The 25,056-nt window shown below is 41.2% G+C and overlaps 1 protein-coding gene across 2 annotated transcripts in view; it reads right to left on the reverse strand.

Annotated features, from left to right (window-relative positions):
- LOC140160644 (rab proteins geranylgeranyltransferase component A 2-like) overlaps positions 1-25,056 on the reverse strand; it is a 58,946-nt gene that overhangs the window by 14,176 nt on the left and 19,714 nt on the right. The window contains exons 6-14 of one of the 2 annotated variants that reach the window (XM_072183906.1): positions 24,099-24,215; positions 22,338-22,458; positions 21,451-21,539; positions 19,779-19,885; positions 11,267-11,341; positions 10,849-10,893; positions 9,180-9,236; positions 8,149-8,209; positions 3,312-3,408 (exon numbers count right to left, since the gene is read on the reverse strand). In XM_072183906.1, the coding sequence (XP_072040007.1) occupies positions 3,312-3,408; positions 8,149-8,209; positions 9,180-9,236; positions 10,849-10,893; positions 11,267-11,341; positions 19,779-19,885; positions 21,451-21,539; positions 22,338-22,458; positions 24,099-24,215 (769 nt within the window). Of the gene's footprint in view, positions 1-3,311; positions 3,409-8,148; positions 8,210-9,179; positions 9,237-10,848; positions 10,894-11,266; positions 11,342-19,778; positions 19,886-21,423; positions 21,540-22,337; positions 22,459-24,098; positions 24,216-25,056 lie in introns of both variants that reach the window. The other variant, XM_072183905.1, reaches the window with a different exon arrangement.

The following is a 25,056-nucleotide window of genomic DNA, read 5'->3' on the forward strand; positions in this document are numbered from 1 at the left end:
CCACTGCCATACTTTGAGCCCATAATTGTTATGTGAACTGCACATTGTGCAGTCTCAAAAGCAATTTAAGCAGCCAAAGGATTTCTCATTTATTAACAGCAAAAATATGTCTTTTTTAATGACACATCTTGCTGTCAAAGTTTAGTTTTATAATACTATTGGCTAATTTGTATGTAATATATTTCATTAATATTATGATATTTATTTGGACTACCTAGCAAACACAAAAAGTTTTTTTAAATGTTTTAAACGGGTTATATTTCAGGTTTCTGGTTTTGGAAAAACGTTAATAACATTAAATGCCAGGTAAGGTCATGAAAACGTTTTAAACGTTTTCAAAATGTTATTGTAAAATATTTTTTCCAACCATTTTTGCTAAATATTTTGTCAACACTTAGATAACATGTTAGAATATATTTTGCAGGGAGTTATCAAAAACATTTTTGAATGTTATGAAAAGTTTTATACCCTTTATATACCCTTTATATAACCCGACATTTAAAGGTTTGCTGACAATGTTTTCTAACCTTTGGCGAATGATGTCAAAAACACTTTGTGTTTGCCGGGCTACTGTTGTGTAATTGTATTTGGATTCAACTTGTACCTGTAATATGATGTTTGTTGTATATATCTTCTTATGGTATGGGCTTAAGACTGGTTCTCAAGTGTAAATTGCCTCTTTATTATCATTAGGTCTAAAAAAAAAATTTGTATTGCCCGTTTCGACCAAACCTAAAATCTGAAAAAATAGGATCTCTTTGTTTTTAATATTCACATATTTGGAATAAAATTCGCAAAAATGTTTTGCTTTTTTGTAATAAATAAGTACTGCACAACTGATGATGCACACCGACATCGCCTGGCTAATAATTACTTTGCCAGCAGAGATACAAAAATAAATACCTGGGATCGATACACGTGAATTTGCTATGCACAAGTTTGATATGAGAAGAAAATCTTTGTATACTGGGGTAGAAAATGATGAATATCTCCCGTAAATGATTTCGTATAAAGAAACCAGATGTGGTTCCTTGCACTTGAATATATATTTTGAACAGATATGATAGTCGTTAGCTTGCGTCTTGAGAGAGTAGCTTGCGTCTTGAGTCAAAAACTGACAATAATTCTGATTTATATGTGCCAAATTATATAGCGCAGTGTATAGGCAAATCGTGTAGGTAATCTAAAAGCATATGACCTATGGCTCGACTGCTCGACTGACACACAGCGAGGTCAGTCACCGAGCTAATCGGGGCTATTGTCAGTAGCCTTAGTCAGATGTCCTTCGGCCCAAATGCGACTCAAAACTATTAAACGGGTCGATACAAAATGGCCATGCGTGGCGGTGGATTCAACCTACCATGGCGATTTCTGCCATGAAGATATCGGGGCGATGACACTGTGTGATGCACCTTATAAATCATTGTTTACCGCCATATTTTGTGATGAACTTGCCTTTTAAAATATTGTATGTGGCAAGATATAAAAAAAATTAATGCCTGACCTACCCCGAATTTGGAGCTTTAAGTGCAATACAAACTCTTTTTTAGGCCTTTATTATAAAGTTTAATTTGGGGTACTGTGTTGATCCACTCGTACTGACCATCCTCTATTGTTACGCACGCATAGTCGTGCTAAAAGTCGATCGATACATGTTGAAATCAACACAATTCAGAGATACACCTTTTTACTTTGAAACTGATTTTCTAGGTCAAATAAAAAACAATTTTTTTTTCAGTAATGTCGGATAAAAACACGGTGCTTGGATATAACTTTAAAAAAAAAATCCTGGTGTTAAAATAAGGCACATCATGTTGCCCCAAATATTATAGTTTTGTCAGAATATCGGTTTTGATTTCACCTTTTTTCACTTGCGACTGCCAAAATGTCCATCAGTACTTCATTTCTAATATAACCAGCAGAAATAATCGATATTCCTACTGTGGCTTGCAAAATCATCCATCCATGGGTACATTCATGAGTTGATTTTGACAAAATTGGTAGTCGGAACTGAAAAAATGATGCAATCGAAACCGAAATTTGCTATGAGAAGTCATCATCTTCTCAAATTGTGGGCCCAAGTTCAACAACCGTATAAAGCTTAACCTTAATAGTTCACAGATCATAACAATAAATCTAGACTCCGTAGATACAGCAAATTATACATTTTTTGTTTCTTTTGTCAAGACAGATAATTTGAGACTATTATAAAATTTGCAATTGAAGCATTGTGAAAATGTTACCCCTGTACATTTTGCTTTTACCCATTGACCTTATTTGATCTATAGCTCATTAATTAGGGGCTGTGCAATAATTATGAGCACTGAGGGAGGGTAAAAGGGGTGCAAGAATTCTTTGGCTAGCTGAAAGGGGGGGAAGCTGAGAGAGGGCAATGATTTTTGGCACACATTCATAGGGTGCCTTTTGAACAAAGCGCTCTAGAAAGACTTAAAGGAGGATTTCGTGATCCTAGCATCCACATTTTATGACATTTTTCAGTAGATATCTACGAAAAAAGCTTATTCCCCAAATTTCAGTTGATTCCGATTTTGCGTTGGCGAGTCCATAGGCCACTGTTGTAATTTCGTTCTGATATACCAGAACGAAATTGAAATTTGACGATATTTTTGCTAAACGAATTAATCTGCAAGAATGTGTTGGTAAATAAACAATATGTAGCCAGAGGTTTCAGACTAATTCCAGTAGTATAAAAATCTCAACTTTTTTTGAGAAAAGCGGGGGGGATGAGGCTGTGGATCACGAAATGCCCTTTTAAGAAAACAGTACGGATATGCAAATTTTCCCCCCCTCACTGCACACACAATATATATCTAGACCATTCAAAGTTTGCAAATTGGGATCCAAAAATTTGGCATGTGCAAAAAGGGGCAAAGAATTTTAGGTCCAAAGGGGAAGCGATTTTTGGCAGGCGAAGGGAAGGGAAGCAATTTTGGCATGCTAATTGGAAATTTATTGCACAGTCCCTTAGCCTTTGTAGAAATATGTGAGCATTGACTTTTTTACTCCTTGGGACAATCAAACTGTGGAGATGCGTATGTTTTACCACATACCAAATGTGGAGCCCGCTTACAACTGTGGAGCTCCACAGTTGGAAATAACCTCAAAAACGGTGTCTTTGAGCCCTACAGTAGGGTACCACCTACCATTTCCTGATTTGATGACTTCCACAGTATGGCGGTTGCTTTCAGATTTGTGTGAAAAAATCTCCCCAGTTTGAATGTAGTTGTGTGAATCTCCCCAGTTGGAATACACACACACACCCACTTAAAAAAGACATTATATTGACTTACAGAGATCTCTAGGACATGCGCAGGCTGCATAATTCAGCTCTAATACCCTCACTGGGTTGGAATTCTCATCGGGTGGAGGAACAGTCAAGAATGTAATCTGAAATGAGAGTCAAATTATTCTGATTAGAACAGTACACAAACAATCTGGGACAGTACCCACCCAAGACCCTCCCCCCCAAAGTTTTGTCTCAGAAGTTCGTACAAAATTTAAAATTGAAAGAAAAACAAACACCTCCAGCCATTTATTACTAATATATGACATGATCAAGGGGAATGAGTCATATGTCGACCCTGATCGAAATGAATTTTACATAGTTTTCTAAAGAGGACATTTAGAGCTTTCAGAAACTGAAAACCTTGTCTTGATACGACTTTTCTTTGTAAAGTTATATCAATTGATCAGTCGCTGAAAACAATAAAAACCAAAAGAATTTCAACACTTTCTTTGCCAATATCTCAAAATCAATATTAGCGACATCCGACTCATTTCCCTTGATCGTGTCACATAATCTTTAACTGTTCAATCAAAAACGGCATTGTTCCTGACAAACTAAAATTGCCAAAGTAACTCCAATTTTCAAGTCAGGGGACTCCCATGACTTTTCAAATTACAGACCCATCTCAATTCTTCCAGCTATTTCTAAACTACTTGAAAAGGTTACCTATAACCGAATTTATGACTTCATTTCATTTCACAATATCCTTAGTCCCAAACAATTTGGTTTCAGACAAAAACGTTCTACCTACATGGCTATCAATGAACTCTACACCAAAATGACTAATTATCTAGATAATAGGCTCCATACAGTTGGTATTTTCCTAGACCTTAGCAAAGCCTTCGATACGCTTAACCATGAAATTCTCTTAAATAAACTTGACACCTATGGTATTAGAGGCACTGCTAATAATTGGATACGCAGCTATCTTAATAACAGAAAACAATATGTAGTTTTCAATCAGATTTCCTCTGATATGACATCTGTCACATGTGGTGTACCACAGGGATCGATATTGGGCCCACTTTTGTTTTTAATTTATATTAATGACCTTCCTCTTTGTTCCAACAATGCGGACTTCGTCATATTTGCCGATGACACCAATATTCTTTTTTCACATAAAGATCAAAACTCCCTTGAAACTCTAGTTAACCATGAACTAGTAACCATTTTGAACTGGTTTAAACTAAATAAACTTTCCTTAAATATCAAAAAAACTAATTTCATGATTTTCAAAAATAAATACAGTAATATTCATAACAAAGATATTAAAATTCTCATAGATAATCATATTTTAGACAAAGTTCACACAACTAAATTTCTAGCCATATTAATTGATGACGATGTTTCATGGAAATCTCACACTTCCAATGTATCCAAAATGGTCTCTAAATATAATGGTATTATCCGTAAGGTTCGCCCCTATCTACCTCAGGAATCATTACATACACTTTATAACACCTTTGCTCTACCCTACTTATCCTACTGCAACATTATCTGGGCTGACAAAAATAATTCCCATATAAATTCATTATTCCTTATACAAAAAAGAATTATTCGGACATGCACCAACTCTCTTTGGCTTGCCCATACAGACCCGCTTTTTAAACAACTCAATACTCTCAAGGTGCAAGATATTTATTTCCATCAACTCGGGACATTTATGTTCCAATACCACCACAATCTCCTCCCAAAAGATTTGTCCATTAATGAGATTTTTAGAACTAACAAAAGCATTCACCATCACCATACTAGACAAGCCAATGATTTCCACGTTAAAATGTCCAACACCAAATTGGCTGATAATATAATTAGTATTCAAGGAGCCCTTTATTGGAATTCACTTCCCCAGTCTATCAAATCTTGTAGTTCAGTACCATCTTTCAAATCCAACTCTAAAAAAATCATCATCAGCACATATGTACAACACTGATTAGCCTACACCTGCAGTTGTTGTTTTTTGTTTGTTTTTTCCTCTTCTCATTTGTCAGGATCAATTTTTATAAAATTAATTCAGTATATATTTTCCACATCAAATCGGACCCGTTTGTCTGTCTGTTTGTATTGTTCCAGTCTTTAGTTATTATTATTATTGTTATTTTGTTATATTAAAAATATGCTATTTGATAAATTTTGTCAACTCGCTTGGCCTTGTATGCAGACTATCACTTTTGCATTTAATTGTTTTTTGCTCTGCAGAACTATACACCATTTACCATGTTAATTTATCATTGCATTAAATATCTTGGTGTAGATTTAATTCACAAAATATTACATTAAATAGTTACCTGCTATGTAAGTTATAACTTAGCTCATTATTTAGACTCGTTGCAAATGCATGTGCAATCATGTGCTTATGCTTTCACCCGGGCTAAATACATTTTTGTTATTATTGTACCGTAATACTTATGCCATGCCTGAACTGTTTTATATTAGCCTATATTGGGATTTTACAAACCCCTTTACACCTACTGTATAGGTTTGGTTGTTATTTTCACCATCATTACTCATTGATTTATAATTGAAAGCTTAGCTCTTGTGATAATAAGTTTAATATACCTAACCCACAAGGCATATGTCTTGCTATTGTATTTATTATTATTCTAAAATTTTGTTTATCATAATTATTTAATACTAACTTTTGTAAAGGGTGCCACAACAACACGCCCTGCGTTCAGTGGCATCCTCATCATTTTCACCATATTATACAATGTTTGTAAAAGCTTTTTTATATTGTTATTATTTAATGGATGGAATTTGATGAAATAAAACTGAACTGAACTGATATATTATCATTTTTGTGAACATTGAGTAATTAGAAAATATGTTCAGTTCAAGTCAATAATTTTCAATATGATTGTTGCCTTCCACCAGGTGCGGATTCTGGGGGTGGGCCCCCCCCAAAAAAAAAAAAGGGAAAAGAGGGAAGAGAAGAGAAAGAGGAAAAAAGGAGAAAAAAAGAAGAGAAAAGGAGAAGGGAAAAGGTTAAATTACACGTATATCGACCCATGCCTAAATCGCAGTCGGGTCAGTCTATATAGGTCTGTGATTATTTTGCTTGAAGGCGGGACAGACTCCTCTGCCTAAAAGCATGTGAAAATTACGTCGGGCCCACCGATATGTAGGGCCCGTCACATTTGGTCACCAAAGTCAGTACAAGCCTATTAAGACGGACTCCGAGCCGACTTCAATTCAACACCATGCATGCTTTAATTGCGAATCTCAAGTCTTAGGCCTATAAAGTGTCAGTGTTACATTTAAAATTTTACAAATCGAGTTCGGGCCCTTTTTTGTTTTAAAAAGCAATGATAGTGTAAAAATGGTCCACCAAATGACTTAAATTAGGTCTTCATTTTGCAAAGGTTTCTCACTTCTGAGGGGGCATATCCCCTCAGACACCCTCAAGCGTCAAGCAACTTTATGTTTACATCTAAAGCAATATCGGGTAATTTATAAAGGTCAAAACTTGTCCACGAATGGCTTCAATTGGGCCGTCATTTCGTAAATTTTCGGCCTTTTCAAACATAAAATTTTACACAATAAATAGTGCGAAAATAGTCCACCAAATGGCTTCAATTATGCCTTCATTTTACAAAATTTTCTCACTTCTACTTTATTCGTACATAATTATAAAGCAATAATTCACACAATAAAAGTCGAAACTTGTCCACAGATGGATTCAATTGGGCTGTTTTTCTCAAATTTTAGGCTTTTTCAAACTAAAATGTTACACAATAATAGTGACAAAATGGTCTACCAAGTGGCTTCAAATGGGTCTACATTTTCCAAAAGTTTCTAACTTCTGAGGGGGGCACATTACCCCTCAGACACCCCCCTGCCTCGCGCAAGCACTCCGGGATGGCCTCTTTGCGACCATTACTTACATTTTTTTTTCACAAATTGGGCCCCCCCCTCTGACTGCTCTGGATCCGCCACTGCCTTCCATTGTAGGCTACAATTCATATAAATCATTTATGTTAATGTACCTTATTATTATATTTATGATCATTTACCTTGTATTGTTTAAAGTGTTGAACAATCAAATAAATCTAAATTTGCTGCATGGTAAAATGAAGTTACCTCCTGAATACAAGTCACTCATTTATTGTGCACGGCAGTGGCGTAGCGTGGGTCATCACATTGGGGGGCACTGGCCATGATTGGGGGGGGCACCGGGTCTGATTGGGGGGGCACAAGCTGTTTTTCGGCAATTTTCTTATGGGATTTTCTAATTTTTGCAATCTATTGGGGGGCACATGCCCCCTGCCCCTATGACGCTACGCCCTGGTGCATGGCACAATGTCTACAAAGGCGTACCAGTCTGAAAGTCAGAAAAAAAGGAAAAAAGGGTGGGGTTGGATTGTTCAAAAGCATGGGAGTATTAAAATAACTAAATCACTCAAATTGTTAGAAGCTTTGAAGCAAAGATAAGCAGGCCTTTCAACTATTGTTTGTTTGTTTAACCAGTCGGTCTGGGTGGGCACACACTTGGGTCATGATGGGACCAGGCTCAAGCAAAATGTTTAAGCCAAGCTTATAAAAGCTTATATTACGTCCACACAGATTCACCTTTTTTCAACCCGGACCTTTTGATCATACAGGATCTTGTACACTTTTACAGGGGCTACGTCACAACAATACACAGGCTGAGGTAGTTCCTGTCCTTCCTGTCAAGATCCTACAGGTGTAGGATTTGGATAAACCACATTGTAAAGGAAGCGCCTTCAATTATGGCAAACTACTGTTTCCCTTTTTTTTTAATTGTGATTCCAAGTTTCTTTACATTGGTCTATATACGCAACAATAAAATCAAGAAAACTTCTGTTATGAATTTTCCTTACCTCATCATATTCACTTGGTTTGAGTGATTTATTTGTGATAAGGACACCTCTTGATACATATCTGTAGAAAAAGTGAAACAGAATTTGAACATTTTTAAACAGGTTGATCAGGTTTGTTAATTAACAACTTCACAGTTTTTTGATTTGTCAAAACCAATTGAGGAACTTATTATTTTCTTGGCGACAGTTTTCTCAGTGAACCACTGACTTTTTCAAAGCTAGTTGTTGTTGTGATGATCCAACAGCTGATGACTGGCAGGAAGTCATGGGGATCTACAATCTACATCATGTGTACGATCCACTGTTGGAGACTGCTAGCAAGACTTACATCGCTGCCAGAAATAACATAACTTCCCACCAGTCTTCAGCTGTTGGATCATCACAACAACACCTTTGAAAAAGTAGTGGTTCACTGACAAAACTGTCAGCAAGAAAATAATAAGTTCTTCTATTGGTTTTGACAAATCAAAAAACTCTTTTAGAACATGTTTCAAAAGTGAAATGATATGGGGTTTATTTCAGCAAAGAATTGAATTTAGGATACATTTAAAATTCAAAAAATCGTATTTCTCATAGAAGTGAGATTCAATAGTTCATTTGAAAAGATTATATTGTAACCCATCAAATCAAAACACAGCAGTTGTTGCACATTTAAAGAAAATAATAACAATGTGTATGAAAAAATTCAGGAATGTGTAATATATCGTTATAAAAACACTATTCAACACCCTGCATCAATTGGTGAGGTTTCATTTTCACACATCGAGGCAACGCACATTTTCGGTAAATTACATAAGCGTTTGCGTTTGGATGCGTACAATGATACATCACTTTGATGCGCACATTGTTAGCAAACATTGTTACTATGCAGTAACAATGTATGTATCGGTGTGACAACATCAGGGGTCTGAATGCAAAGGCTTATGTGATTTACTGAGAAGGTAAATTCTTTTACTTTGTTTAAAATTTAAATCTCAACTTTCACCTTTGACCTCAACAACTGCCTTGTTTCCATGTGTGACAGGACTTACCCTAGTCTGACAGCAGATGCCCTAGATGGGATGTAGCTATGTTCCATCACTATGTGACTGAAATTTAAAATAAACATTAGAATGTACAGTGTAAAATGTATTCAAGGTGCCTGACCCAAATTATAGCCTCATTCCGCCAACTTTTACCCATCAAAATGCATTCCGTTTTTGGTATCGGGTAAAAACTCATATTTTTGTCATAACCCAAGTGAAATTTTAGACCTGAGGGTCCATATGCACAAAAGAGTTAGACCGGGTCTAAAGTTAGACCTGGTCTAAGTGGAATTTAGTTCCATCAGAAATGGTCCTTATTTATTATTATATTATTTCCTTCCTAGAGTAGCAAATTCTAAAGATTTAAATGCAAAGTTCAAAAATAATACAAAATAATTTAAGCAAGTGTAAAAGAAAATGTCCTTTCTCCTGGGACTAAATTCTACTTAGACCAGGTCTAACTTTAGACCCTGTCTAACTGGTTTGTGCATACAGACCAAAATGATTTGTTTAGATGGTATAAACTTTGTTTCTAGAATCCACATCTCTGGAGCAACTTAACTCAAAAATGTGGGTGATGTGCCTCAATGTGAGGTAGAAAACAACCTGTGTTACAACTGGACCTCCCACCTTTAAAGGTAAGTTGTGCAATTCTAAAAATGGTGTTTCTGATACCGGTTCTATCAAGAGGCTCATTACAAAACATCCTTAAATTGTTCTACCAGCAAAAGTGTGTAATACAATGTGCATAGTATACACACTACCTTGCTACCACATTTTTGTAAATACCATCTAAAAAAAGGATATACAAAAGACTAGAATATCTGCTATTATTTCTTATAATAAACAAAATACTAAAAATGTCAGAAAATTTGACCAATATCAAATATCAAAATGAATCAAACCTGCAAGACAAGAATGCACAACACGTAGTATGTGAAACTGCGTACAAGCACAATGCACTCCTCATATTTTTAACAGCTTTTCTGATTAGCTTTGTGGTTCTAAGAGTGTAAAATCAATAGGAAAAACATCCAATCATTTGTGAAGATTTGTTTATGCTCATTAAATTGAAAATCTTTTTCACTATTGATTTATATAAAAGTTTTCACAAACATAGAAAATTTGGGACTGGGACTGTATATTGGTGATTAGTCATAGTATTTTCATGGATTTGATATGGTATCTTTAGCATATTATTTATAGCTTCATTGAAGGAAGCGGTAGAGCGCTTCCATTACAGGAGGAGAGAAAATGTCAGCAACAAAACAGTGATATAATGAAAGACAGAGATAAAAAGATTTTATCGCGTCTGATGTCACTGTCAATTACGATCCTTGATTTGTTTACACAGGTTAATAGCGCGTAAATGGAAGGCTGATTTATCTGGTGCCGGTTAGAGAAAAGGAATAGCAGAAAATGGCAAAAAATTACATACTTTTACAAGACAAAAATCAACTTTTATAGGCATTTTTGACATGGTGCCTTCGCAAAAGAAAGTTTCCTACTATAAAGACCTAACTTTTGAGATGGTTTGTATGTTTGAAGGTGCAAAATTAACAATAAGGTGCCGGGTTATTCCGCCATGTTCAGCAAGTCATCATCACGACACTTGTAAACAAACCGTACTCAAGTTTGATTTTCTCTGTCTTTCATTATAGTGTTGGTAACTTACTTGCATGTAAGCCTTCTTCCTTCTGGGTCAACGATTCCTTTACACCTGCAAATTAAATGACAAAAATCAATTAAACTAATATAAACCAGCCATGTTATGGAGGAGGTACCTCATATAACCAACTCTTGGCATTTTTTTAAAAATTTGTTGCATAATCTGATCCAATCAGACAAACTCAGCAATAATGAAATTGAGATATAGGCAAAAATGAGAGGCCAAAATGCAATAAAACAAAGGAAAATTAAAACATTAAAATATTAATAGTTTTGCAACCAAAAGGGCCGGATCCAGGTTTTTGGAAGGGGGTGGCCCGCTATTGAACAACTTTCTATGTATCACCCCAATTTTATGGGAAAAGTTCTGACTGTTGAAGCCTATGGCTAGTATGCAGCATATTAAAGTACAAAATTAGACTTACTTGTTTTCTGCATCTATAATAATTCCTCTTGGTTGACTTCTAAGCATATAAATGCCTGCAAACACAGCACACATCCTGTACACACAAAATTATAAATAGGTTTTAAGAGATTGACTAACACAGTCTGGATTCTGCCGTGTTTGTGCATCGCTAGAATTGGGCTATTCCAGTTGAAAGCCATACCCCAACTATGGAAGACATGACCTTAATCTCCCACCCAGGGGGTGTAGATTTCAAATGGAGTCAACCATTTATCCACATTTGAAATTCACACACCCTGTGTGGAAGATTAATAAGGTCATGTCTTCCATAGGGGGTGTATGGATTTCAACTGGTATAGCACATTTAATTATGGATGAGGATCTGGATTGTATTAACCATGTAAGGCTGACCAACCCCAATGCTGGAGAAACTCTTAACTCTCTCCACGTGGGTGTCGATTGCAGACGACAAGTTTCAAATTTTCAATAAAAATTCAAAAAATTCAAAATTGTACATTTTCATGACCATATTTGGAATCAGCCGGGATCCAGGGGCCTGCTTAAGGTTACCTGGCGGGGTCCAGGGGCAAGGCATATACTTTTAAATTCAATTCAATTCAAAGTAGTTTATTCACTTTATTTTTTTATTTTAATGGTTCAGAAAACCAGTTAGTTTCCAGACATCTTCCTGTTTTCATGTTTGTTTTGTGTTTTTTGATACAGGGCCTAAAGCATTTATGTATTTAAGAAATCAGTGGTCCAGAGGAGCCTCCTAAAGGTTTTTAAAGTGTAGATGCCCAGGAGCTTTGGGAGCTTCGCCCTCTCGACCACTGCCATTCGATTAAGCTGCAGAGTGGATTAATGAAAATTTAGCTAAAATATGCATATCAGCTCATTAGTATTCTTAAATATGCAAATAACACGACACAAAACTATACAGCATATCTGGCCTAGCTGGCCACCATATCCCATCACTGTACCAAGTTTGAAGTTGATGATTATTGCGTTTAAGCTGCAGAGTGGATTAATTAAAATGTAGGCAAAATATGCAAATAAGCTCATTAATATTCATAAATATGCAAATAACATGACACCAAATAGTCCCAAACAAAAATGTTTGGTAGACTCATAACCGGTGCGATCTTACCTTTCCGATGTTGATTAAGATACTTCTTGCATCGATCCCGAGATGCGGAAAAACCAATAGTCATTTTGCCCCACATAAATGAATAAATAACAAAAAACCCCCGATCCCCCGGTGGACTCACCCAAAAGGTGACGTCACACCATATGATCGTCCCTTATCCGACTTGGGATCCCCTACTCGGACCAAACTTGTAGGGGTGGCGGGTCAGGGATAATCAACATCGGAAAGGTAAGATCGCACCGGTTATGAGTCTACCAAACATTTTTGTTTGGGACTAGACTCAGTACACCGGTCGATCTTACCGTTCCGATGTTGATTAAGATACTTCTTGCATCAACATCTGAAAGATCGATCTAGCAAGTAACCGACGGATGGAGGTACAAGATTGGTCAGCATCTGATCAGGGATCGGGAGCGGTAACGATGGTTTTCGCGAGGTCAGAAAATATTTTCCCCAACGGTCGGGAAAACAAAAAGACCACGCGATCACAGACATAAACCTCCTTACTTAATAAGTTTGGTGGTTAAGAATAGCGACACTGGTTCTTACCATGCTGAGTATTCTGTATAGTCTGAAAACCTGGTACCCGTACACCACCGTATTATGATCGCCAACAATGTCCCGGTAAACCTCCGCCCGTCTCTGATTACTAACGTAAACGGAAGTATCGTAGAGAAGGGCGAAGGTGGCTTCCGGGACACCGCCTGCTAGATCTCCTCAAGGGACAACCGAGCGGTATACCCAAGATGATGAGATAGCTCGTGTCGAGTGGGTCGTGGGACGCGAAACCTTCGCGATCCCCGGACCCCACCAACACCTGGACCAGCCATTGCGACAGCGGCTGGACCGAAAACTCTGTAAGGGTGATGAATGCGGTCGTGAGTCCTCGCAAGGCTTGTGTTCGGAAGAAATAGTGCTGCAGCGCCTTATCGGACACCCCAGCCTATCTTTGGCTTCAGCCGAACCTTGCCCAACCCTGGGGATTGGAGAGGGGCGAATGTCGGTATGCACCGCGCCCGTTCAGTAGTCACGAGAACAGAGCGCCCGAAACAGTGTCGCTCCATCCAGTGTTTGTGAACACGGAAGCTAACCTCGAGACCGTGTGCAACTCAGCACCGCCGTCCCGAAGCCAACGCCAAACCGGAAAGCCATCTTGAGAGTTACGTATTTAAGCGTCGCTTTTGACGGAAGGTCAAAAGGGTGACCCTTAAAGTAATCTAAGACTGTGTTGGGATCCCTTAGGAGGATCACTTTCCTTTTTGGTAGACACTCGTTGAACATACCGTCGGGCGTAGACTAATAAGGTAACCATCGGCTATGATAGTCGACCGTCTCAAACCTCGGTGAATGGAGAGGACAGCTGACTTATAGCTGGCCCCAGTGGCCCGCTGAAGTCTTGCTTGGAACTTTTCTGTCAGAAACTCCGGAACTAGCAGCACAGAGGCTCTAGCGGGAGAGCTATTTGCCTCATTGCACCAAGCGTATTATGGAGCCAGACTCTGGCTATACGTACGGAGGGTAGACTTCCGTCTAGCCCCGGCGATGAGAAAAACAGCTTCTGATGAAAAGTATCCCTCCTGCTCTGCGTTCCTGGTAAGGGCCATGCAGCTAACTGCAGGTGCTCTAGTGATAGACTGGTACCTCCGCTCCGGGCATCCGGAGTAGATCTGGTACCTCGGGGAGTGCCAGCGGCCTTGCCGCTAGCAGAATGACAATGCAGTCTTCCCACCCGATCTTGGCCACCACCATCATGAGTAGTGAGATCGGAGGGACTGCATAAGCTGTCATCCTCCCCAGTCTATGGACAGAGCGTCCCACGGTGAATGCTTGGGGGTCCGCGACCCTTGAGCAGTACACGGCAGTGGATGATTGCGATGAGATGCGAACAGATCTTTCGTGGGGTGGTACATCCCCTTGAAGATCGTCTGAGCGACCTGCGAGGCAAGGGACCATTCTGCTGGTCCCGACACCCTTCCTCGTGACAGATTGTGCGCGAGGATGCTGGTGACGCTCGCGATGTGTATCACTCTCATCGTAATCTGCCTGAACTTGCACCACCCTATCAGGTGTCGTGCATGCAGGCTCAATCGTGGTGGCCCGGAGTCCCCTTGTCTGTTGGGGTAGGCTACCACGGTTGTGTTATCCGTCAGGACAACGGTATGTGATTCCACGATCACCTCCTCGTAGCGAGGGAGGTTGATGTGAAACTCTGTCTCTATGGCCCCCATAGGCCCGAGACGGAGTCTCCGTGGATGTGGACCCCCAGCCCGCTTTTGACGCTATGGTCGTCACTACGTGACATACCGGGGTGCAGGAAACCTGACACCCTGGGTCAAATTGGGCTGATGGGTCCACCACCAGAGTTCTCTCGCGATCTCCGACAACGGAACCGCGAGGGATATTGGTGACGACTGGGCCTGCAAGCAGGCTAGAAGGTGTAGTTGGGTAAGCCTAACGTAGAAACGGCAGTACAGTACGAGGTCTACCATACTGGCCATTAGGCCTACCACCTTCATCCATGCCACAGCGGGTTTTGCCCGAGACGCGGCCAAGAGTCAGGCACCCCGCACCATGGTCGTCACCCGCTCGGGTGAGAGCACCGCGAACCCCTCCGTGAGGGTGATCTGGGCCCCTACAAATAGTGGTGTCTGCGTCGGGACCACGCTGGACTTTTTTGAGCTGATCAAAACATCCAGGGTCCCGCACCCTACGGACTATCAACCCCATGAGACCCGTAGTCTTCAGTGGAGTGCGTCCGTATATGAGCCAAACGTCCAGGTAGCAACTGATGTTGACACCCCTGTGCTTCAGGTACGCTGCCACCGCTCTGACCAAGAGTGTTAAACACCCTGGGAGAGATGGACAGGCGGATGGCGGTATCAAAACTGGTAATTTTGATCCTGTACCTAGAAGCGCAGATGCCTCCGATCTTGAGAGGCGATTGGCATATGCAGATAGGCGTCCGAGAGATCTAGCGATGCTGTTCCCATGCCCCTGATGGGGCAGGCTAGCACCGAGGCGAGAGTCCCCATTCTGAACCTCTTGGGCCTGAAGAACGTGTTCAACAGCCTGCGGTTCCGGATGGGGCTCCCGTCGCCGTCTTCCTTGGAGCCAATGGCTCCAAGATCACCCGTAGAGCGGTGGGTAGACCGGGACAATCGCCCGCTTCGTGAGAAGCTGTGTGATCCCTGTCAGTAGTGCCCGGCGCTGGGGGCCGTCTGACGGCACTACTGTGGACCTCTGAAATGTGCAGACGAATGTGGGGAGACTGGGTTGCCAGTCTGTAACCCCCACTCACCACTGACCATACCCAGGCGCTCAAAGAGATGGTTTCCCACCTCTGGGTGAAAGCCATAAGCGGTCGAAATCCACTGGGAGATCCCCTGTGGAAAAACCGCTGAGCCCCCAGGAATGCTCTGCCTAGCTTCCCTTGGAAGAGCGCTTGCTCTTCTTCGGGCTTGCCAGCTGTTCCTGTGCTACCCTTGCGCCTCCCAGAAATGGGTGCTGCAGAGGTAGTGGGCTCGGGTACTGTTGGTGGTGCACGGCCTGCTGAAGTCGGAGCTCCTACCCATGGTAAGGGCAGTTTCCGACTTCTTCAGAGTGCTCCGTTGGTAGCTTCTTTGCACGGTCCTCCACCGTGGCGCAGAAGCATCCAAAGAGAAAAAGGACCCTGTCTTTCCATCGCGTGGAGCGATTGGCGTGGCAGGCCCCTCCCCCCGGCGCTGAGTGGACACCCTATGGGCTAGGCCCATGGAGCTCTCGTTGAGGCTAGCTGTTAGCACCGCTAATAGGCTCACCTCATGGAAGAGCTCAGATGTTGTCTGAGCGTCGCTTGAAGACATCTGGGTCCCTCTCGGATCCCCTCAGGTAGGTCCCGTGGTCCTCCCGCGTTACACGCAGAGGAAGCGTGCAAGCACGCAGGCGTCCCTAGCTCTACTGAGCTCGACAGCCCTACGATATCTACCCGTGAGGTTTGCCGGGAATGAGAGTGCAGGCGTCCCCTGTGAGGAAGCAGCAGCTGAGCATCCTACTGAAAGGATCCCCTGGTCCTCCTCCATGGACTCCCCCTTAGGGGGTGTTCGGAGGAAGATCAGTGCTGTTGCTCCCCTCGCGGGGCAGCGGGGAAGGAGATTGTAGTGATGTCACTACGGACTCAGCTTCCGACTCCTTTCCCTCGCCCACAGTATCCGTATCATGCTCCGATGATGACGGTAACTGAGGACGGGCATCTGAAAGCGGGTAAGAAGGCATAACCACTGTGTGGCTCGCCGACTACCTGCCAGCAGAAGAGGGAGTACTCCCGCAAGACTCTGAGGTATCCGCCATGGCACCACTGGGTCCGCATGCTCTCGCAGCCGTCGTCCTAGCGCTAGCAGCACGGGGCCTACCCTGATCAAGATCTGGGTTAGCCCCATGCCGGCTGGCCTGGTCAACAGCTGATGTTGGTACTGCGTGGCCATCGCTAGGCGACACTTGCCACAGTGCTAGGCCGTGGAAGAAACACCCTGCGGCGGGTACCACGGGCATACCCAGCCGGCAGCTGACCCTGAAAGGATCCGCCACCAGGGTAACCCCATGGTACTGCAGTACCAGCACGCCTCCCCTTGTTGCCACAGAGACTGTGGCGACTAAGGCGGGTGCTGCGGTACCGGTGCGGTATCAGCGTGGGTACCCGTGAGGGTTCCCGGCTGTGTACCGCTGTATGCGTGGTTCCAGCGTAGGTGCCCGTGAGGGCTCCCGGCTGTGTACCACTGTACCCATGCCTCACTGCGTTCCCCGCAAGGGGATCAAGCCGTGTGTATGGGGACGCGGCTTTACCGGCGGTCCCTTGGCTAGAGGGAGCTTGCCTAGTACCACGGGTAGCTGAGCGTGCATACCCCGATCAATCACCTCGCCACCTGAATAGGCACCGGCACTCACTGGAGCTATCCCCTGTTGATTTGGCAGTGAACGATCCAGAGAGGGTAATTGACCCATTGACGATAATGGATCACCCACGCTCCGCTGGCTCTCGAGGACATAAGTGGGTTGTTGATCAGCTAGGCTGTTCAAGCTACTTACTGTACCCTCTAGAGCTTTCGCCCAAGGTCGCTGTGTGTGGCGGACCACTCACGGCAGCTATGGGCGGGTGCATAGCGGCTACCACTGAAGTCAAGCCGTAGCTCGCCTTTGTAGCTGCCACCGAATGCACCTGGGTCGCTGTCCCGTGAGAGACTGCAGCCCAACCCCTGAATAATCGCCAGCCAGTCCCTGTGGACAGCCAGCAGCTATTCTAGGGCCCAGGGTATCACTCGGCGGTCCCGCCATGGAACGCTGCCGTGTGACAACCCCAGTTGGTTCTGCTAAGACTACACCCACAGCGTTAGCCGCGTATCGTCTCTGCTGAACCCATGCATGCTAGGGTTCAACCCAGGCAAGCCCGGGGTACCCTTGCATGCTGCCCGTCGCTGGCTACTACTGTGGCTGTTTGAGCCCGTAGATATGCCTGCAACAGACGGGTGTCCTCCTGCTAAAAATCCGTGAGGATTTTCGCTGAGAGGACTGGTATCCTCCTGCTACAAAACCCGCTAGGGTTTTCGCTGGTGGTTACCGCTCTGCTGCCTGCTACTTTGCTCCGACGTATAGTCAGTGCTTTCGCTGGCTGCTGAGCCTTTGGACGCTTAGCAGTCCCGAAGGAACCGCCTGCTTGTCCGGGGACCGGAGCCCCCTTAAGCAGACCTGCCATGACCCATAGGGGCTGTCACAGCAGAATCTACCGTATCGACTGGTATCCTCCTGCTACAAAACCCGCTAGGGTTTTCGCTGGTGGTTACCGCTCTGCTGCCTGCTACTTTGCTCCGACGTATAGTCAGTGCTTTCGCTGGCTGCTGAGCCTTTGGACGCTTAGCAGTCCCGAAGGAACCGCCTGCTTGTCCGGGGACCGGAGCCCCCTTAAGCAGACCTGCCATGACCCATAGGGGCTGTCACAGCAGAATCCACCGTCTCGACCTTACCAGTGCCCTTGGTAGATTTCTTCTTCGTCTTATGGCGATGACGGAGCCTATCCCAATCGTCAAGCTGGAACTCGGAGAGTCCTAAGCAAAAGAAAGACATCTAGAAGATCGTGAGCACTCCCTGTGGGTGAAACAGAGCGGGTGTGGGTCCCGCTCCGTCACCAGGGAAGGGCAAGCCCGACAGGGCCGAGGCGAAGCGAGGAGAAAGGGAGGGGGGCACTACCCCCCCCAACATGCGACTCAAGCCCAGTAAGCAAACCTGAGCACGGAGGCTGGTCGCTAACGTTAGTGGTAAAGTAAGGACTGGCTAACTTTATTACTAAAATGTCAGACGGGTCCCTACCAATCCCCACCGTATGAATATCTGATTAACTCGTCTTATCGGACGGTAATGAAGACATAACGATAGAGTAATCACCCAACATAGCAACAATAACCTACCGTACATGAAATACAATGTGTATGTACAAACATCTATTGTAACTTACAGGCTGCAATGGTTGTTTTACGTGGGAAACAAAATGAATGGCGCCAACGAGCGGCCATTTTGAATTGCTTGTGTGTCTCGTATACAAGCGGAGTCACGAGATGTAGCTAAGTTTTGGATCGTTTTTTGTCACTTTTTCGCCAGAAAATGCCGTCAAAACTATCCTCAGTCGAACAATACCGGTTTGGTTTTACCTAAGGTGTGAAACTACAACCAGTATATCTCGCCTTTTGGTCGAGAAATTGATACACAGTGCTATGAACAATCGATAGGCACGTCTGTGTCAGTCGGAGACCAAGGAGGATAAGGGACGATCATATGGTGTGACGTCACCTTTTGGGTGAGTCCACCGGGGGATCGGGGGGTTTTTGTTATTTATTCATTTATGTGGGGCAAAATGACTATTGGTTTTTCCGCATCTCGGGATCGATGCAAGAAGTATCTTAATCAACATCGGAAACGGTAAGATCGACCGGTGTACTGAGTCTTATACAGCACATCAGGCAATCATATCCTATCACCATACCAAGTTTGAAGTTGGTCTGTTATTGTGTTAAAGCTGCAGAGTGGATTAATGAATTTGCTTCTGCCCATACAGCCAAACAAGCAACCAGGCAGACAGGCTGGCGGACAACCATCTGGATGATAACATAAGCCCATCATAGGTGTGGGGGCCAAAAAGTAAGAAAAAATCGCAATGATTTATAGTGTGCTACACACAGGCACAACGCCTAGACATTGATCCACAAGCCTCAACACACTTTACAGGTTAAAACAACTAGAAGAAAACAAGACAAATTCACCTCAATCATTTTTAGCATCAGTAACTGATGTAAAAATGCCAATTTTCAAATTTTCTAAAAATTTTAAAAATTTATCAAATATCAAAGTCATATACCCTCACCTGCAAAAACACTGAGGAAGTTCTCCGCTACCATAAAGTGTCCAAAGGAATGCTGTGTTGCCATAGCGACCTAGTGATCTTAGGAAGTATTGCATTGATACAAGAGCCTGGAATACAAAATGACGAAATTACAATAAGTTGCATGACAATACATGCAAAAAATAAAATGAATCTACAAAAAGTAGGAAAATATTCACATGCAATTTGCAAATTTTATGAGTATAGTTGGTCTCATCTCATTAAGGGCTGGGGTATGAACGTTTGGACAGTATTTATTGTGGGACATTAGAGCACATCAGACATATCAAATTGCATTCTGAATACGAAGAATGTCATTCTGGTATCAAATAATTTTGATTTTTTTAAATTTTCTATTTAATACACATTTTATGGCAAATCATTAAAAATTGATATTTTTGATATTTAACAGTACTTGAAGTAAACTTTATATATCTGATGATTTATACTTAAAGTGTATGTAGGTGGGATGAAAAGCCGACGATCAATTGAAAATTTTGACCTTTTTCAGTATTGAAGATATGCATTTTTTCCCCAAAACACCCAAAAAAATTAGGTCTTTTTGGGAAAAAAATCCATATCTTCAATATGAAAGGTCCAAATTTTCAATTGACCGTCGGCTTTTCCTCCCTGCTACATACACTTTAAGAATATGTCATTAGATTTATATAATTTACTTCGAGGACTGTTATATATCAAAAATTTGAAAAATATCAAATTTTTATAATTTGTCATAAAATTTGTATTTATATTGTGATTTTCAAAAAATCAGAAAGACATGCTTCGTATTCAGAATGCAATTCGATAGGTCTGAGGTGCTCTCATGTCCCACAAAAAATACTGTCGAAACGCAATAAATGCTCATTTTAGATCCCTTAAGGAATCTCCATCAATTCCAGTTTCAGAAAGAAACTGAAAACTCATCTTTTCAGTTAGCTTCTTTCTTGTTCCTTCTGTGTTTCTTTTTTGCATCCTTTCTCTCCTCTTTCAGCGCTTTGATAAATTTTAAAGGTGCTTTATAAATATCTTTATGTATGTATGTGTGAGCTTAATACCATGTTGGATTTTATGCGTTGAAAGATTGGAAACGTATGTGCTAACCTAATCCCACGGGCGTATACAAATGTGTAGAAGAGCAATTTGTCAGTATGCTGGTAACACTTATTTCTTAAATACGCGTAGTTGTAATCTACCTAAATATGATCTGAAATACTCCAATTCCAAATATCTAACCCTAAAGTTTGTTCGGCTTATATAAGGCGGAAAAATTAAGACTCATAACACTGTGTATTAATATAGAATGGCGTGCACGCTGTTGAGTGCAGTGCTTACGCTAGGTGTGCGTTGCATAATGCATGACTAGCGCACGCTTGTGTGAATTTACGCGAGCGTGAGTTGGCACTTTATTAACGCGCGCAGTAACAAAAGCCGAATAATTTCCGCCTTATATAAACCGAACAAACTTTAAATGCAACCTCTTTAAATTGGGAGCCATGTAAACTTTTTGTAAACTCTTGTTTTTGTTCATTATTGCAAAATATTAAATAAATCAGTTATGTACTTTTCTTGTGACAAGGGAGTAAAAAGATGCCATGCTTTGCATTGCACAAATTTGTATGTGGCCTACCTGTTCTGTGGGTGTGGTGGCACTAACCATAGCGATGGAATGGATGACAAAATGCTGCAATGTGGGTGTCAACTTCCTTGATGTTAAGAACTCTACAAATGGCCTGTCTTTATAAGCTATAGCAAAAAGATAAAAATGGTTAACAACATGCAAAATATATCAATTGATGTTCCTTTCACAAATTGTGCATAAATTATACTCATTAGAACTTTACTATAGTTCTCGGACAGACCTTTTGCACTATAGCAATAACAGTAGAAACTGAATGTAGAAACTGATTTTAAAACAATAATCCAAACAACAATTACATATATCATACTTGTAGAATTTTCATCGATTTATTCTTGATACTTGATGTTTTGACTCCAAAAAAAGAGGCAGTTGCCATTGTCCATGAAGTTGATATGTCTATGTGTGTTGCAAATGCAGTAACAACGGAAGCAAATGACTACCATTCATTGCTAGAGACCTATGAAAGGCTTGGCAACCATGCTGAAGGCTTCCAGTGATGGTGTAAACACAACCTCTGTTGGTAGCAGGTTCCACACTTTTATTATGGCATTATAATGATTCAGTAATACTTCAGATCCAAAATATGTGGGGAGGGGAGAGATTTAAGAAGGGGCTTGTGTAAGATGGAGTCTTTCTTTCCGAGGAACCATAAAAACTTGATAGTTAGCGTATGTGGTTACTACCAAGCGTGTTTAAAACATGCAAACATGAAAAGGGTTTTGAGCAAATCATCGATACACAATTACACATAGTTATATACGAACAAGTAAACCTGCAAATGTGTGTCTCAACCCTCAGTTGGTAAAGCGCCGGACTTTGGTACAATTTCATGTTTTCAAAAGCGCTCGATAGTAAGCACATATGCTAACTATCAAGTTTTTACAGTAATATGACATAGTTACCTTCATATTGATCTTGTAAGTTCTGATGATTGAGACAGAATTCTATGAGTCGCATCAGCATTCTCTTCTCTAGCATATTGACATATTTACTGCTGAATACATCTGCACGTGAACAAGGTACCTGCCAATACAAGACTAAAATAATTACAATCACATACAGATACCCCAGAGGTTCATTTCACTCAATTTTCAACCCTTCGTAACTCAAGTAACCGTTCATTACGAAGGGTCCCTTTAGTAAATCCCTATTACCGTGATTCGTCCGAGTATAGTCCCACGCTCGAGTATAGTCCCACCCCCATTTTTCGAAAAATTCCAGAAATTCCAGAAAAAAAATGAAAAAAATTTGAATGCATTTTGAAATCATTAATAGAGTATGACATGAATACTAATTATCAATTTTCATATTAAAAACACAAAACATCTTGAATTTTTTTTTTTTATTTTAGGTCAACCATGAATGATCCTAGCATCTAGGTTGTTTTTTTTTTTGAAATTCAAGTATAATCCCACCCCCCAATTGTGAAAAATGTTCACCTAAAAAACGGGTGAGACTATACTCTGACCAATACGGTACTTAAGAAGAAGAGTACTTTGTCGTAAGTTACGAATGATTTCGAGACTTATGAAGCTTCTTAAAGTTTAGTGAAATGGACCCCATGTGATTTCATCAAGATGATTCTGCTATTCCAGTTGGAATCAGTACATGGTCTATGGACAAACATGATCTTTGATCTCCCACATAGGGGGGTGTAGATTTCAAATGTAGTCACCCATCCAGGTAACCCCTTTTGAAATTCATTCCTGTTGTGTGGAAGATTAAGGTCATGTCTTCCATAGGAGATGTATGTTTCAACTCGAAAAGCCAATTATAGCAACTGAAGTATTAATCATAAACCTTGATGTTTGAAACTATTATACTTAGTTCTCTTAGTAGATAAGATGAATTTTTAAAAACATTTTCCGCAGAAGCCAGCGCACATACACATTGAAAAAAAAACCCAGTGCAACTGACTGAATTCACACTGGCAACCTTCATATGACTAACATGATACTCCAACCAATTGACACAATGAAACCTGTTGCAGCAGAGCAGCAGGATGAAAGCTACAGGTATAAGATTCGACCAGTGTTTGTTGTTTGCTAGAATATAAAACATCAGAACTGCATATTTCAACAAATGCACAAAGGGACAAAATCTTGTAGGGATGACAATATTATATTTCATTACAGGAGAGCAAGTTGGCGCAACAATTGTTCCCTCGTCTTGCACCACTGAGGTCCCAGATTCAGGCCCCGGCCGTGCCCAAGGACTGTATGTGCACTTTGTTTATTCCAATCCATGCTCTCTCTTGCGGGTTTTCTCCAGGATCTCCGGTTTCCTCCTGCTTTCAAAATCGGTGATTAGTTGTTTGCTTATCAAAAACTTCTTCACCCAATAGAATTTGGGGAGCTGCACAGAAATGGGTAGATGTTACAATCTAACTGCAGATAGGTTTGCGTCTGGGTTCTGCTGCACAATGCCTAGTTGATGTGATCTGATTGTGATGATTCACCATAGCAGTGAAATTACAGTGCTTTGAATCCTCCGAGATCTGGTAAAAAGGCACTATATAAAATCCGAAATTTATTTATTTATTTCTGAGTAGATTGGATGAACAAATTAATCTTTCCCCTTTGTTGAAATATACCCCCAAAAATCAATATTACAAAAAACTAAGGAAAAACACAAGCAAACTTTTCGTAAACTAATGACTTTACCTGTTCCAATTGTCCATTGATGTGAGTTAGTATCCTAGTAACTGCTTTAAATTCAGCATAGCGGCTAATGCGTGAAGATACTAGTAACTCTACCATAGAACCACGACAGAACATGAGCTGGAAAAGAAATGAAACAAAATCAATGAATGAGCTAAATTGACCATCATATCATCAGCACCATTGATGCAATTATCCTAAGGCTGGAGCGACCACTACCATTGATAATGTACACCGATGAATGTGCTTTCATTAAAGCATATTTCTATTGGTAGATCCTTCATGTAATTATTTTGTGTAAGCTAATCCTAACCCTAATCCTAACCCTAAACCTAATCATAATCATAATCCTAACCCTAATCTTAACCCTAACCTTAACCCAACCCTAATTTTGTGTATAATTACATGAAGGAGTAACCCTAACATTGATGTTATGACATCATCGATTACAATAGTTAAATATGCGGGTAGGTGGATGGGGGTATTAAAAAGACTTTGCATTCCCAGTCTCTCCTGCTGTGACTCACAATAGTGTGTAATGGACTAAGTAGCACAGAGACAAGTAGCATTATACATTTTCTTTGCAATTCACACCCATCTGAGATAATAATGGACTATTCCATTTAAAATCCACACTACCCCTGTGGAGGATTTTGGAAATATCTTCCACAGAGGGCAGATGTTTTTCAAATGTAATTGGCCAGAGTTAATCATTTTGAAACCCAAACTCCCCTGAATTATGGCTTTACCTATATCTTCCACAACTGGAGTGAGTATTTCAAATGGAAGTTACCCAATTGTGTATTCTATTCAAAATTGATACTCCCTCTGTGGCAGAATTTAGCTAAATCTTCCACAGGGGTAGTGTGGATTTTAAATGGAAGAGTCCAATGTGTATCATGGTAGTAGGTGGCTGTTGTGCGTGTCTGGATGAAGAAATTAGTAATTCCTCATGTAAACA

Source organism: Amphiura filiformis, chromosome 9, assembly GCF_039555335.1.
Source record: "Amphiura filiformis chromosome 9, Afil_fr2py, whole genome shotgun sequence".
Lineage (NCBI taxonomy): Eukaryota > Metazoa > Echinodermata > Ophiuroidea > Amphilepidida > Amphiuridae > Amphiura > Amphiura filiformis.